This window comes from Apis cerana, linkage group LG12 (genome assembly GCF_029169275.1).
Source record: "Apis cerana isolate GH-2021 linkage group LG12, AcerK_1.0, whole genome shotgun sequence".
Lineage (NCBI taxonomy): Eukaryota > Metazoa > Arthropoda > Insecta > Hymenoptera > Apidae > Apis > Apis cerana.
Genome location: NC_083863.1, coordinates 882,479 through 897,946, shown reverse-complemented (window position 1 = coordinate 897,946; position 15,468 = coordinate 882,479). Strand labels below are relative to the sequence as shown.

Sequence of the window (15,468 nt, the reverse complement as noted above, 5' to 3'; positions counted from 1 at the left end):
AATAAAAATTTTAATTGTTAATTATTAATTATAAAAGTAAAAATAATTTAATATTAATCCAATTTAATATTATATGTGAGTTTAATATTATAAAACTATTATAAAATTATATAAGAATATTACAAATAAAATAAAATATTAATTACAGGTAACTATGATACCCCGTACATTATTAAGAAATTGGGTTTCTTTACGTCATTTTTTTCATAAATATTCATATACAGTTCAACATAAAATTAAAAATATAAACTATATTGGGATTGGTATATTCACAAGTATTATAGTTTATAGTACTTCAGGAATTACAGTATTAGCAGCCCAAAATGAGTTAGATATAAAAAGATTTATGGCACAACCTATTACTGATGTTAAGGAATTAAGAAAAAGACAGGATATGAGAAAGAAAATGGAATTATTAGTAATGACAACTCAAGCAGATTTTTGTAAAGCTCTGGAGTCCTTAGAAGATCCAAATCACCGTTTTAAAGTTGATAGATGGATTAGAAAGGAAGGTGGCGGAGGAATTACTTGTGTTTTACAAGATGGAGTTATTTTTGAAAAGGCTGGTGTAAATGTATCTGTTGTCACTGGTACATTACCACCAGGTGCAGTACAGCAAATGAGAGCACGTGGAAAAAATATGCAAGAAGGATCTGTACCATTTTTTGCAGCTGGTGTAAGTGCTGTAATTCATCCTCGTAATCCCATGATTCCAACAATACATTTTAACTATCGCTACTTTGAAGTAGAAAATTCAGATGGTTCAATTCAATGGTGGTTTGGAGGTGGTACTGATCTTACACCTTATTATTTAAATGAAGATGATATAAAACAATTTCATAAGACTTTAAAAATTGCATGTGATAAACATGATCTTTCATTTTATCCAAAATATAAAAAATGGTGTGATGATTATTTTTTTATTACACATAGAGGAGAACGTAGAGGAGTAGGTGGTATCTTTTTTGATGACATTGATACACCTAGTCAAGAAGAGGCATTTCAATTTGTAAAATCTTGTGCAGAAGCTGTAATTCCTTCTTACATTCCATTAGTTGAAAAACATAAAAATGATAGATATGGATATGCTGAAAGGCAATGGCAATTATTACGTAGAGGAAGATATGTTGAATTTAATTTAATATATGATCGTGGTACAAAATTTGGTTTATATACACCTGGAGCACGATATGAAAGTATATTAATGTCTTTGCCTTTGTCAGCAAAATGGCATTATATGCATGAACCAGAACCTGATTCAAAAGAAGCAGAACTTGTTAATGTATTGAGAAATCCTAAAGAATGGTTAAAGTAATATAAAAAAACTCTGTTAATGAAACTATTATCTTTTAATTTAATTTAAAATATAATTCAATCCAATAATTTTGACTTATATAATAAATTTTTTTTTAATTATTGTTATTTTCAAGTGCAATATCAATTAAGTACAATCAATTACAAGAATATAAATTAAGATATAGAATAACATTATATTTTTTAAACATTTAAATATATTTTCGAAATATAAGAAAGACATTACATATATAAATTTTATATAAAAGTAATATTCTTATATACTACACAATTTTGTGTATGTATGCAACACAGGTGCTCATATCTTTATTTTTTAATATTATTTTAAATATTGAAAATATTACTTAAATATATATGATAATTATTTATATCTTTTCAAATATTGCATAAATTTATTTTAGACATGTAAAAGCAGATGATAATAACAAATTTGATATATTTTAATTTTATTTAATAAAATATTCAGTCTTATATAGAGCATATTTATACATTGCACATATAAAATTATAAAAATCATAAAATATGAAAATTTATTGTACAAAAAATCATTGGTGAAAAATTTAATTAAGTTAATTAAAATATTCTTAAATCTAAAAATTTATAAAGGAAGCAAATCTCAGTAAAGATATATTTTTAGTTACAAGTATATAATTCTTGAGCACTCTTTTTACAAAACAATTTATGTACAAAGCAAAGAAATAAATCATGTAGAATTCATAAAAATATGGGATTTGTTTATATTAATTATATACAATTTTCTTGAATAAATACATATCTAACAAATAGTTTAATAATATTTCATATACATGAATAAAAATGTTTTAAAAATATTTTTATAAAAAAGTATAATATATATATATTATATATATTCCTATATTGTATAGGAATTGTATTTTATAGATAAATTAATAAAAAAAAATAATTACTTTTAATTTTATTAATATTTTAATATTATAAACATGTAAATATTATCAAAAAAAGAAAAATTATTTTATTCTTTTAGATAAAATCTCTATACTAATATATTACGTGTTTTATATAAGCAAAACTAGATTAAACACTTGTTTCTTTTTTGACTATTTGTAGATAAGTATTTGGATTATTTAAATGTGTTTTATTGGTTTCAATATTCTGTATATTTTGTTGTTTGTTTAAACTCTCTTCATTTTTTGTATCTAAATTTCTTATAATATTACAAGAACTATGCATAAGAGATCTCATATCAATCATAGAATTGACAAGTTTTTGTTTAGATTTATATTCATCAGTGCATGCATTAGAGGCACATTCAAAACTTATTTCAGGACTTATATATGTTGTAGTTGGTATTAAATTATCTTTTGTTGCACTATTTATTTTAAAGAAAGATAATTCTGATTTATTAAAAGATTTTTGAGATAGGGATCTTTTATCACATAAATTTGAGCTTGTAATATTTTGTAGATCTGTAAATGATTTTAAATATTCACATTTTTTTAAACTGGTGAGAGATGTAATGTCATTTAATGAATTACAATAATTATTTCTTAATGGTTTTGCAGTATCTATTGGAAGGCAATGCATGCTATTAGAATGAGTCAACCATTTTAAAGTAACATTAGACTGTCGTTCTTCTAATTCATAAAATTCATTCATACTTTGACAATCTTTTTTTAAAAATTTTGCTTCTGTAACAGTTTCTACAGTTTCATAAATTTCTGACAAATTATGATCACTTTTTTCACTAATTATTTGTGATTCAATTTCAGAACTATATTCTAAACTTCATTGTTGTGAAACACTTTGTAAGTATTTTTCTTCATCAGTTTTAATATCTATATCTGAGTCATGTAAAGTTATATTTAGTAATTCTTTTTGGCAATTATTTCTTGCAGAATTTGACATTCTGTTTATAGAATCATGTAATCTACAATTATTATTAACTTTTCTTACATTTCGAAAAAGACTTTCTTGACCAATAACAAATCGCACTGGAACATTTTTTTCCTCTGAAATACTACCACCGCTGTCTGAGAGTATATTAACATTTTTAATATCATTTATTGGATTTAATTCAACATGAATATTTGTATTATTTACTTTTGCACTGCTACTTAAAATAGTTTGATCTATATTACTTTCTAATTTTGTAGTAGATCGCGGAACAGAAATACAACTACCAGCGTCACTTACAGCACCTCCATCACCTTGTTTCCGAGGACCGAGATTATTATTTTTTGTATGACGACGTTGTTTTCTGAAGAATTTTCTAGCAACTCCACTTTGGTGAGGATTATAAAACATTTCAACACAAGTTGGTTCAATATATGTTGTAACAGAATTATCAGACCTGTATTGTTGTCGATGTAATACAACTAAGTTTACATTTGTCATTTTTCTATTAATAGGTGAGATTTCTTGATTTGTTATAATATCTGTAATTTTAAACGCATTATAAGTTTGCGATCTATTGGTATATCTGGATGAACTAATGGAATTTGAATCAGATGTAACTTGGGTAGCTTGAGAATTAGATATTGGGGGTACTAAATTTTGTACTAAAGACTGTGGTGCTATTACAGGATTCGCATCAGAAATACTTCTTGTTCGACAACATCGATTTTTCCGTTTTTGAAACCAACAACCCATTTTTAACCATTGTGACCGAACATCATTTCGTGCAATTCCATAAAAAAAAAGGATAAAAATACCAAGTGAACTAGAAAAAAATGAATATAATGTAGCAAATATAGTCTCATCAAATGAAATATATGTATTTAATGGTTTTGTCATAGCTGCTGCTGCAGTAATCCATGATATTAAATATAAAATTAATGTAATAGTTTGACCTTTTAATTGAGTTATTTGAGAATGTTCTGAATCTTCAATATCAGATAAAACAGTTTGTGCACTACGTGCACTATTTCTATCCACAGAAATATTTGTATTTGGTTCCAATAATTCTAAATCCATATTTTCTGTAGCTTGTGTACCTTCAGATAACTGAGCATTCATATCAACATTCTGTATTGAGCATTTAATAAGTAAATGAAAAATAATTAAATACATAATTAGAATTCCAGCTGGAACAAAAAGAGCAACAAGTGCAGGACCAGATGTGAGAAAGCAATAAGAATATCCAGCATATTCTCGTAAATTTATTGCACCAGATATACCACAAATAATCATAGCTATACCCCAGCCAACTAAATAAAGTCCTAATAATGGCTTTGGGAGTGGTTGATCTTGAAGTTCATTATCTGGAATATCTTCAAGATCTGATTTAGATAATTTTTTATACATATTGCTGTAAATAAATTAGTATTTTAATATTCACTTTTAAACTATTAAAAAAAAAAATTACCTTGCAAATACTGCCATCCATAACAAAGAACATAAAGATAAGTAATGCAGAATAAGACCAACACCTTGACAAATTGGTATATTTTCTGTTTGGTAAATACCAATACTATAAAAAAATGATAATAATGCCATAGCAAACCAAGTATTAATAACACAATGTTTTGCCTTTTTAGGCATAGTAATTGATGTGTAACAAATAATATATGTAACAGACATAAAAATTAAACATGTTATTGTTGCAATGCTACCAATATATATTGCAGGATTTGAATATCTAAATTTTGCTCCATTTATGCTAAATAAAAAAAAAAAAAAATTAAAAATTTATTTATATATATCTTTCATATAAATTTATTAAATATATACCTGTTATCATCATAATCAAATGAAGATGTATCTTGTAAAAGGCCATAATATCCTAATCTATTGCAATGAAATACTATTAAGTTGTTTAATACGTTTCTTAAATGACAACCATCACTTGTCCAACCACCTGATTTATTTAATGTTTCATCCCAAACTACAGGTAATAATTTTTTTCCAGCATAATAATACAAAGGTACTTTAAGCATGATATATACAGGCTCGGTTAAGTTTTGTACTGACATTCCATCTAAAAATAAATTTGAAATTACATATTATCTTATTTTTCAATAAATATATATTTAAAATTTTTAATTATACATACATAATTTACTTCCAATGACACAAGATGCAATATCCATATTATCATTATTATTTATTTTAGGGAACAATTTGTTATTACTATATACGGAAATCATTAATTGATAAGCAATAATCTCATGTGAATAATGTAATAAAGATGCAGGTAAATGTATTGATGCTTCAATTACTCTATCTTTTATATTAATAGGAGATGTTCTATTGTTTGTTGTACATTGTAAAAATCGTATTTCTGGATTATTATTGGAATACCATGTACATATCAATCCTGTGAAACTATCACGTTTAACTCTAAATTCTTCCAATGCCATATTTTTTTTATAAAATTGTATAGATGGAGTAAATTCTATAATTTTTTCAACAGCTTTTATTATCCGTGTACAAGATTTAAAAGAAATTTCAGCTTTCCTTAAAATATTTTTTGGTACATTAATTAAAGTACTAATAACATCGATTAACATAGAACCAAGTTCTTTTTCTTCAATTATAAAATTTAAATAATTTTCTATAGTTTGAATTATAAAATTTATTTCAATAGGATCAGTTATTTTTATAGCATTTCCTGTATAATTTTTAAATTTTTTTGCTGTTTCTAATAAATTGATTTTCGTAAGTGAAAGATTAACTTTAGAAAACTGTTCTAAGCTTTTTGTTATATGTGATATGTAAGGACATAATTCTGTGTTTAGATTTTCCCAATATCCAGTAATATTACATTGATAAGAAGCTTTTAAAGGCATTTGCATTAAACCTGATAAATGATTTCCTTCACATGGCAATTCTGCCTTCCATCCTACTACAGTTTTTGGCCATGTGTACATACCTTTATTATTTTTAGTTACTGTAATATAATTATTTATGATATTATTATATTAAAATTTTAAATGTATAATTTATCTTACCTACTAAAGGACAATAACGGGTTTCTTCAGAAATAACAATTACACTAATTGTTTTTGATCTATTACCATTTGTAGAAACTAATAAACAATTCCATTGACCATTATGTTCTTCTTTAACTGGAACAATACTAAGTGAACTATAAAAATGATAATATTATTAATGTTATATCATATGTATAAGTTTTTTTTTTAAAACTTGTACATTATATTAAATATTAAAATACCTGTCCACAATGCCACTATCTGTAAGATATCTATTATCAATTTTAATATTAGATAAACTTTTTTGTGGATCTAAAAATGAATTTAAATCTATGATTTCAGAAGTAGTGTTAGGATACCATAACCAACTTAATTTTGCATTTTTGTCTTCTGTTATGCTAGGTGCTCTACATTTTAAAGTTATAGAATCTCCAGCAAATACTACTTGATTATGAACTGGTCGAAGTTCAATTGTAGGTGGTAACCATTGACACTGAATATTTTCTGAATACTTTAATTCTTTCACAAATTCACCTTTGACATTTAAAGGTGATGCACATTTTGGAGCAGGACTGAAATGTTTAAAAATCTATTAAAAATTATAATTAAATTATAAAAAAAATTTTTATTATATATATATATTATATATATTACCTTAATTTAATAGAACTATTATAAATCCAATTACTAAACCAATACAATTCACAATCACATCTCCATGGATTATTAGACAAATCCCTAAAACAAAATTTGAAATTTGTATAACATTATTTTATATACTTATTATAGCAAATAACTTACTTACAACTGTTTCAAGAATTTTAGGCTATAAAAAGTACCTTCCATTAAAGTTGTCAATCTATTTTCATTTAATTTCCTATAATATTTTAAAAATCAATATTATTTTTTAAATATAATTATAATCATATACATATAATATATAAATATATATATTTATAATCAAAAAAATAAATACACACATACAAAATAAATTAAAATTAAAATTAGAAACTCACTTACAAGCGTTCTAAAGCCAGTAAATCATGAAATAATGATGGTTTCATCGTACTTATGTTGTTGCTCGATAAATCACTAATAATCAAATAAATAATATATAAGATAAAAGAACATACATAAAAATATACATCAATATATTTATATCAATATATTTTATATACTTTATGAACTTACAGCCTTTTTAAATTTGATAATGTCTTAAATGTATAAGTATCAATAGTTGAGATTTGATTTTTACTTAAATCCCTAAATAAAACAATTAAATATATTTATAAAATATATTCAATAATGAATAATCTATTATATAAGTAATATTAATATTCTTACAGCCTTTCTAAATTTTCAAGACCATTAAAACAATTTTCATCAATAAAAGTTATATCATTTCGTGATAAATTCAGACGTTTTAAATTTGTCAAATTTTTAAATATATTAGCTTCAATAGCATAAATATTATTTTTACTTAAATCTCTGAAATATATTAAATATATATTATAATAAACAAATAGATATTAATTAATTATATAAAACAATTTATAATAATCTTACAATTGAACTAATTCCACACTGACACTATCGATATTGATATCCCTAATATTCTGTAATTCATTATTGCATTTAATACGTAACCATTCAGCTTGTGCACCAGGTTTGCATGTACAATACTTTGGACATATCTGGATTGATTTTCCTCTTGTTTGAATTAAAATTAAAAACAGTAAAATAGCTCTCATTTTTAAAAAAGATAGATTTTTACCTAAAAAATATCAGATTTAATTAATAAAAAAAATTGAAGTAAAAAAATTGAAACCATTGATTGCAAAAATAATTGATAATATACATATTTTAAGTATGAATATTATAAATAAAATACTAGTAATATATAAAACTAATAATATAATATAATTATTATATTTTTTAATGAAATTCAAATTCCAACAAATATTTTTTTGATATTCAATATATAATTTTCATTCATTATTTATATCTTTTATTATAAAAACAAAAATATAATAGAATGCTATTATATGAATATAAACAATGAACTTATGTATAAAAAATTTAATACGTACGCCTAACAAAAAAATTGTATTTATCATATTGTTTTAATGTTAAATTCCGTATATCATTAATATTTAATAATTGCAAAAATAATTATAAATAATCACTTGTTTCAAATAGTATTTAAAGATAACTTACGAATTGTCATAAACTATCGACTATATATTTGTATATAAAATATAGAACTAATTATAGGCTGATTTTCACGTATTAATTTTAAAAATATTATTTTTATTTTACTTCATAAAAAATAATTTTAAAGAAATAATTTTGTTGAAAAATTATATTATAGGGAAAAAATGAAAAATATTTTAATATTTTTTATATTATAAAAAATATTTATAAAAATTAAAATTATTTTAGAAAATAACAATTTTCATAAGAATCCATCATAATAATTGTATCTAACCTATTATTTCACTTTAAATATTGTTCATAAAATAAGGTATTTAATCATTAATTATTAAATATATTTATGTAAAAGTCTCTCAACAATTAGATAAAAAGCTAAAAATATATAATTGGAAAAAATATTTTTGTGAAAAATGTCTGCTTTCTTTTTTTATACTTTGTTTTATATTTTAATGTCAGGATGTATCATATATCCACCTACAGAATTTGTATCAGCCGGTTTAACCATAAAAGATATATTTTCAAATTGGTTAGGTAGTGAAAATGAATTTTTTGTACAATATCATATAAAAAGAAGTATTATTACATTATTTATACATTCTATGCTCCCATTTGGTAAATATATTTATTTTTTCTTGCTCTAAATATTTTCTGTACTATATTGAAATAAATTCTTTTTTTTAGGTTATGCTTTTGGTTTAGTTTTATTTGGACATGTAGATATTGTCAGTGCATTATTAGATCATGTCAATTTATGGTCAATATTTGTTACTTGCTCTATATTGATGCCTTTATATACTTTATATAAAATCTTAATATGGTCAATAAATAATTGGAGTAAACATCCAATAGCACAAAATCTTGCAATTTATTGTAACAACAATAATAATAACAGAATGTCATGGACTACGGTAGCTTCTGATATTAATGTAGAATATCAAAGGTTATATATTGAACTTAAAATTTTATTTATTTAATATATTGCTTTGGAAAGTGATTAAATCATTAATATTTTATTTTAGAATAGATAAAACAATAATTACTACAAATAGCATAACATCCATAATAGCTACTGATAATTGGATAATTAAAGTTTTACCTTATAAAATAATGGTTGCTCATCAAAATGATACAGCTTTAATAGTTAATAAAAGTGATACTCATGAAATGTCACCTTTGACAAGAGGAGAAGTTCAGTTTATTAATATTGAAGTAAATTTTTAATTACAAATAACACTCTATAAATATCGATAGCGTGTAATATATGAATTAAAAATTAATTAATAATAAAATTGTTTTTATAAAAAGAATTTTGTATATAAGTAAAACTATTTTGATTTATTTTTTAATTATATTTTATTATAATCAATCTTTCTTATTATACAGGTAAAACCTACTAGACCAGGATCACAACCTTTTGATATAAGATTGAATGTATTTGACTTTAAAAATCTTCAAGATAAAGTATCTCGTCCTATTATCATATTACAGAATATTACATTTCATAAAACTTTACTTGATAAATTTATTGATAATTTTAAAGAACAAGTACAAGAAAATCCATATTATGAATATACAGAGGTATTTTATTTATTATAAATTTAATATTATGTTTGTGATTGAATGAATTATTATTGTATAAAAATATTTAAAGGAATTAGGTCAATGTATAGGATGTATGCAAGCTTTGTCAAATATAAAATTGAATAAACAATGTAGTATAGGAATAGGAAGTGGAAATCTTGAAGATTGTATGGTATGTTATTGTCGTCCAATGTGGTGTATAGACTGTATGGCAAAATGGTTAATATATAATATATGTAATAAATATATGTAATTTTTATTTTATAATATAAATATATTAATGAAAATTATATTGTTATAGGTTTGCATCAAGACAAGATGAAAATGCACCTGAAACATGGTTATCTTCTAAATGTACCTGTCCAGTATGCAGAGCAAAATTTTGTATTTTAGATGTATGTCTTATACAATCTACTTAAATGTAAAAAATAATATCCTAATGGAATTATATCTCTTATTTTAATTACAAAACTATATTCTATCTAATAGAAACAATACATAATAATAATAATAATATACAAAAATAATTTTTAATATTATTTATTATGTTTTGTTAATTAGAAGTAAATGAAAATGTAATGAAATGTATTTTTTATAGAGTAATGTGATATATTCATGCCTAAATTTCTAGATAAAGATAGTTTAAATATTAGTACTATATAAAAAAATAAAGAACAATATTTTTATTTTATTAAGATTTATATTTAAGATTATAATTATATATATATATATAAAGATCTTACATAAAATATTAAACTAACAAATAAATTATATGTTTTTAAATATTTTAATAAAATACAAAACTAATGACAATATAAAATATGTTTTATAATTATTAGAAATACTTTGAAATATGTTAATTATGCTACCATTAATCTAGGTGCAATATTCATAGCCATAAGTTCTTGGAAAAGTAATTTTGCTGCATATGGTAATCTAATTTGAGAAATTTGTGTTTTGTTTTTACATCCTTTACATTCAAATGTATTATTCCTTAAATTTGCTATTGCAATTAAACCACAAAAGTTACATATATGTATCCGATATGGATCCGAGACTTCAAATAAACGTTCTCTTAGAAATTGTGCAGCTCCATGAGAAATTTGACAATCACGTTCCATTTCACCAAATCGTAAACCTCCATCTCTAAATTTATATATTAAATATATGAATATGGATGCATAATTACATTATATATATAAAAACATTATATATAAAAATGTGAATATATAAATGATGATAGATATAAAATAAAAATTATATATAATTTACCTTGCTCTTCCTTCCATAGGTTGTCTAACTAAAATTTGTACAGGTCCTCGAGCTCTACTATGAATTTTATCATCCACCATATGTTTTAAACGTTGATAATAAGTAGGTCCTAAGAAAACTTGAGCATTTATTTTGCGGCCTGTATGACCATTATACATAACTTCATTTCCTCTCAATTGATAACCATATTCTTGTAGAAGTGTAGAAATTTTCTGTACATTTACAGCATCATTAAATGGTGTAGCATCACCAATTTCACCTATAGAAATATATTATAATCAATTTATTAAATATACTTGTGAAATTTTTAATATATTATGTTATAATTAAAGATAAAAATATGTAAATACCTTTATTAGCAGATACTTTTCCTTGTATACATTCAATTAAGTGACCAATAGTCATACGTGATGGAATAGCATGAGGATTAATTATAATATCTGGTGTAAGACCTTCACACGAAAATGGCATATCCTCTTGTCTATATTGAATTCCGCAAGTACCTTTTTGTCCATGACGTGAAGCAAATTTATCACCGATTTGTGGAATACGAACGCTGCGTACTCTTATTTTACAAAATTTGTATCCTTCACTGTTCAATGTCAACATTACTTGATCAACTATACCAGTTTCACTATTACGTAAGAAAGTCGATGCATCTCGTTTTGTAAAACGTTTCGTTGTACTATCCAACTATAATCATTTTAAGATGTAAGAGATATTATAAATAAATTGGATTTAATAAAATTATTATATAAAAATATATACCTCATCATCTGCTTCTGGAAGAGTAATAGTTTTACCTATAACTACATCATCTCCAGATACACGAATTCCAGGAGCAATAATTCCATCATCATCTAATTTATCATAAATAGCATTGCGCATCCCTTGACAAGTTTGTCGTGTAGGTTTTTCAAATTGTTCTTCTTGATCTCCAATTCTCTTAGATTCTGAATCTTTATAAGATCTATAAAATACAGATCGAAAGAAACCTCTTTCAACAGCACTAGCATTTAAAATAACACTATCTTCTTGATTATAACCAGTATAACATAATATAGCAACTATACTATTAATTCCAGCAGGTAATTCACGAAATCTAAGATATTCCATAGATCTAGTAGTTACTAAAGGTTTATGTGGATAATATAATACATGTGCTAAAGTATCCATTCGAACATGAAAATTTGTAATATATACTCCCATAGCTTGTTTACCCATAGCACTTTGATAGGTATTTCTTGGACTTTGATTATGATCAGGAAATGGAATAATTGAGGCACATACTCCCAAAATCATTGCTGGATGAATTTCACAATGTGTATATGTTGTACAATATGCATATTCTTTTTCTTGCCTCAAATCTTCAGGTGACATTGCAATCATAACAGTTTCTTCTTCTAAAGTATCAATATATTCAACAACTCCACTACCAACTAATTCTTGCCAGCCATCATTATTATAATCTCTTTCCTTTAACATATCAATATGTCTTTTCTTCAACAATAGATTTTGCCCTTCAACAATTAATAAAGGTCTACTAATTCTTCCAGCATCTGTATATATTCTGATTTCACGATCCCTAATATCTCTTATCATAGATACTTCTGATACAATGATATCCATTTGCCTTCTTAATTTTCGTAAAGTAGCCATTAATTGATCTGGGTCTCTATGAATGCCAACCCAACAACCATTTACAAATATTTTTGTTGCATCAGCTATTGCACTTGGTGCAATTTCTTCTAAGTTTTCCATAGACCATTCCTCCAAGAATTCAAGAATTGGTGAAGGTTGAGACCCAACACTTATATATGCCATTAATGCCAAATTTTTTACTAGACCAACAGCAGCACCTTCAGGAGTTTCTGCAGGACATAACATACCCCATAATGTATTATGTAATTGACGTGGTTTGGCTAATTTTCCATCTCTTCCAATTGGAGAATTTACTCTTCTTAAATGTGATAATGTTGATGCAAATGTTAATCTATTTAATACTTGTGATACACCAGCTCTAGCTTGATGTGCTTTTTTTTGATCACCCCAATTACCTGTAGCAAGTGAATATCTTAAACCATCAGTGATAATTTTAGTTTTTATGGCAAGTTCAAGATTAAAATCTTTCCCTCTATCAATGAATTTTTGTGCATACAATCTCACTTCTTTCATTAGATTTTTAAATAATCCTCTAAATAAGAATGCTAGTAATGGACCAGCTAAATCTAATCTTTTATTTCCATAATGATCTCGATCATCTAATTCTCTTCGACCTAAAGAGGCTGATAATAATCGATGTACCATATAACCAAGAAAGTAAGCTTTTTTGGTTTCACAAAAATCACTTATTCCTACATGTGGAAGCATTTCTTTTTGTAAAATTTCTCTGGCATACTTAATACGTTTTTCTTTAGTTACTCCAGGTCTTGCACCTCTAGTACCAATAAAATTTAAAGCAACATTTTGTTCTTGTATTACAAATGCTTCATCTAAAGAAGGTTTCACCATTTCCATCATTTCAGGATCATCAAAATCATATATAATATGTTCTAAAATATCACGATCAGCTACAAATCCAAGTGCACGAAATACAATCATTATAGGAATTTCTTGTTTAATATATGGAATAATTGCAATAATACGTTGACCTATAGCAGATTTTTTAATACTAGCTCCACTTTTTGCCATCATATTAATCCATAATGTAGATGTAGGTCTTGAACTATGTTCTAAACAAGATCGAATTTCTGATTTGTATGCATATTTACCATCTTTCATACTAAAAACATAAACAGTATTTGTTGCCATTTTTTCTTGTGCAATAAGTACTTTTTCTGATCCATTAATAATAAAATAACCTCCAGGATCCAATGGACATTCATTTAATTCTGTTAAATCACGATCAGATAAACCAGCAAGTAAACAATACTTTGATCTTAACATAATAGGAATTTTTCCTATAAATGTTTTTTGATGTTGTGTTTCAATAGGATCTTCTCCATCTTTTACAATTGTTTTAGTTATATCTACATATAATGGTGCTGAATAAGTTAAATTTCTAAGTCTTGCCTCATTAGGCATCATAGGAGATGGAGCTCCATCTTTTTCCCAATGCGTAGGTTTTGATAAATAAATTTGTTCAAATTTTAATAAATGTCTAACTGGATTTTCTATTTCACCTGAAGTATGTTGTGCTTCTGCTTGTAAATCAATTTGTGGAGAATCTTCAACAATTCTTTGGACTGACATTTCAATAAATTCATCAAAACTATCAAGTTGCTGCCGTACAAGACCTTTTTCATCAAAATAGGCATTAATAACAATCCAGCATGCTTCCTGCCAAAGTTTTGATGAAATTTCTTCTGCATCTTCATCATCATATTGATCTAAATAAAGATATATTTAAGATATATTATTACTATTGTCAATTATTAAAATTAATAATTTTATAATTTATAAAAAATATAAGATTGATATAATAATATTATAATTTATAAAAGAATATAAATTGAAACAATAAAAAAACATTAAAAAATAAAAAAAATAAAATATAATTATAATTACTAAGAAATTTAAAGATATTCAAATTATAAATATAGAATATTATATTGCATTTTAACGTTTATTATGTTTACTATATTACATTATTAATGTTAATAATCTTATTATATTTTTTCATATTAATATAAACATAAATCTTTACCTTCTTCAAGTGAATACATTTTTTTTATTTATTATATACAACACACAACACTGCAAGTACTACAAAGACTTCGCTTAGTGTAATGTCATGAACTATATATCATATCTTAATATAAGATGTTCGTATATATGTTAGAATAATGAATATGTTCTTTCTTTTCATTGGTCTATTATTTATTTACATGATAATATGTTAACTGCAGTTTTACCATAATTTATATAGTTTGGAAATAAAATAACTAAATATTTAAAGAATAAATTAACATTAGATTATGTTTAAATATTCATTTTTGATATTATGAATTTCTAAAATCGATATTTTTAGATTTCCTCAAAATCTATCAATTGATAAAAAAATAAATAAAATATAAATAATTTTTTAAACTTTAAAAATATATCTATGAAAATATAAAAATATACAATAATATGCAAAAATATAACTTGTATATAAAAATATAACTTGTATATAAAA

The 15,468-nt window shown here is 24.1% G+C and overlaps 4 protein-coding genes across 6 annotated transcripts; 2 read left to right on the top strand and 2 right to left on the bottom strand.

Annotated features, from left to right (window-relative positions):
- The first annotated feature begins 154 nt into the window (after positions 1-154).
- Positions 155-2,037, top strand: LOC107992688 (oxygen-dependent coproporphyrinogen-III oxidase). Its single transcript, XM_017048707.3, has one exon. The coding sequence runs from the start codon at positions 155-157 to the stop codon at positions 1,313-1,315; it is 1,161 nt and encodes a 386-aa protein (XP_016904196.1). The 3' UTR covers positions 1,316-2,037.
- LOC107992686 (adhesion G protein-coupled receptor A3) lies at positions 1,747-8,466 on the bottom strand. 2 transcript variants are annotated; one of them, XM_017048704.3, is made up of 13 exons: positions 8,315-8,466; positions 7,791-7,998; positions 7,569-7,712; positions 7,416-7,487; positions 7,245-7,316; positions 7,030-7,101; positions 6,879-6,962; positions 6,467-6,796; positions 6,243-6,379; positions 5,345-6,181; positions 5,023-5,269; positions 4,658-4,951; positions 1,747-4,600 (listed from the first exon to the last, which is right to left on the bottom strand). In XM_017048704.3, the coding sequence occupies exons 2-13, from the start codon at positions 7,973-7,975 to the stop codon at positions 3,079-3,081; spliced, it is 3,996 nt and encodes a 1,331-aa protein (XP_016904193.2). In that variant the 5' UTR covers positions 7,976-7,998; positions 8,315-8,466; the 3' UTR covers positions 1,747-3,078. The 2 variants fall into 2 exon arrangements, with proteins under 2 accessions (XP_016904193.2, XP_016904194.2); XM_017048705.3 differs by lacking the exons at positions 7,569-7,712; positions 7,791-7,998; positions 8,315-8,466 and having other exon boundaries at positions 7,241-7,316; positions 7,416-7,478.
- Positions 8,424-10,839, top strand: LOC107992693 (E3 ubiquitin-protein ligase TM129). 2 transcript variants are annotated; one of them, XM_017048713.3, is made up of 6 exons: positions 8,424-9,050; positions 9,120-9,378; positions 9,458-9,647; positions 9,822-10,016; positions 10,090-10,191; positions 10,321-10,839. In XM_017048713.3, the coding sequence occupies exons 1-6, from the start codon at positions 8,849-8,851 to the stop codon at positions 10,339-10,341; spliced, it is 969 nt and encodes a 322-aa protein (XP_016904202.1). In that variant the 5' UTR covers positions 8,424-8,848; the 3' UTR covers positions 10,342-10,839. The 2 variants fall into 2 exon arrangements, with proteins under 2 accessions (XP_016904202.1, XP_016904200.1); XM_017048711.3 differs by having other exon boundaries at positions 10,090-10,238.
- LOC107992692 (DNA-directed RNA polymerase II subunit RPB2) lies at positions 10,700-15,105 on the bottom strand. The gene is made up of 5 exons (XM_017048710.3): positions 14,998-15,105; positions 12,060-14,680; positions 11,642-11,984; positions 11,292-11,550; positions 10,700-11,165 (listed from the first exon to the last, which is right to left on the bottom strand). The coding sequence occupies exons 1-5, from the start codon at positions 15,014-15,016 to the stop codon at positions 10,880-10,882; spliced, it is 3,528 nt and encodes a 1,175-aa protein (XP_016904199.1). The 5' UTR covers positions 15,017-15,105; the 3' UTR covers positions 10,700-10,879.
- Positions 15,106-15,468: the final 363 nt, after the last annotated feature.

Excerpts from the sequence above, each read along its gene's own strand:
- LOC107992688 (XM_017048707.3), top strand. The coding sequence starts at position 155 with ATGATACCCCGTACATTATTAAGAAATTGGGTTTCTTTACGTCATTTT.
- LOC107992692 (XM_017048710.3), bottom strand. Across the intron at positions 11,985-12,059 it reads TTCCAGAAGCAGATGATGAG|TTGGATAGTACAACGAAACG; the intron begins GTATATATTTTT and ends AAATGATTATAG. Across the intron at positions 11,166-11,291 it reads CCTATGGAAGGAAGAGCAAG|AGATGGAGGTTTACGATTTG; the intron begins GTAAATTATATA and ends ATATAAATTTAG.
- LOC107992693 (XM_017048711.3), top strand. The coding sequence starts at position 8,849 with ATGTCTGCTTTCTTTTTTTATACTTTGTTTTATATTTTAATGTCAGGA. Across the intron at positions 10,017-10,089 it reads CATATTATGAATATACAGAG|GAATTAGGTCAATGTATAGG; the intron begins GTATTTTATTTA and ends AAATATTTAAAG. Across the intron at positions 10,239-10,320 it reads ATAGACTGTATGGCAAAATG|GTTTGCATCAAGACAAGATG; the intron begins GTTAATATATAA and ends ATATTGTTATAG.
- LOC107992686 (XM_017048704.3), bottom strand. The coding sequence starts at position 7,975 with ATGAGAGCTATTTTACTGTTTTTAATTTTAATTCAAACAAGAGGAAAA. Across the intron at positions 7,102-7,244 it reads TTACTGGCTTTAGAACGCTT|GAAATTAAATGAAAATAGAT; the intron begins GTAAGTGAGTTT and ends AAAATATTATAG. Across the intron at positions 5,270-5,344 it reads TGTCATTGGAAGTAAATTAT|ATGGAATGTCAGTACAAAAC; the intron begins GTATGTATAATT and ends ATTTATTTTTAG.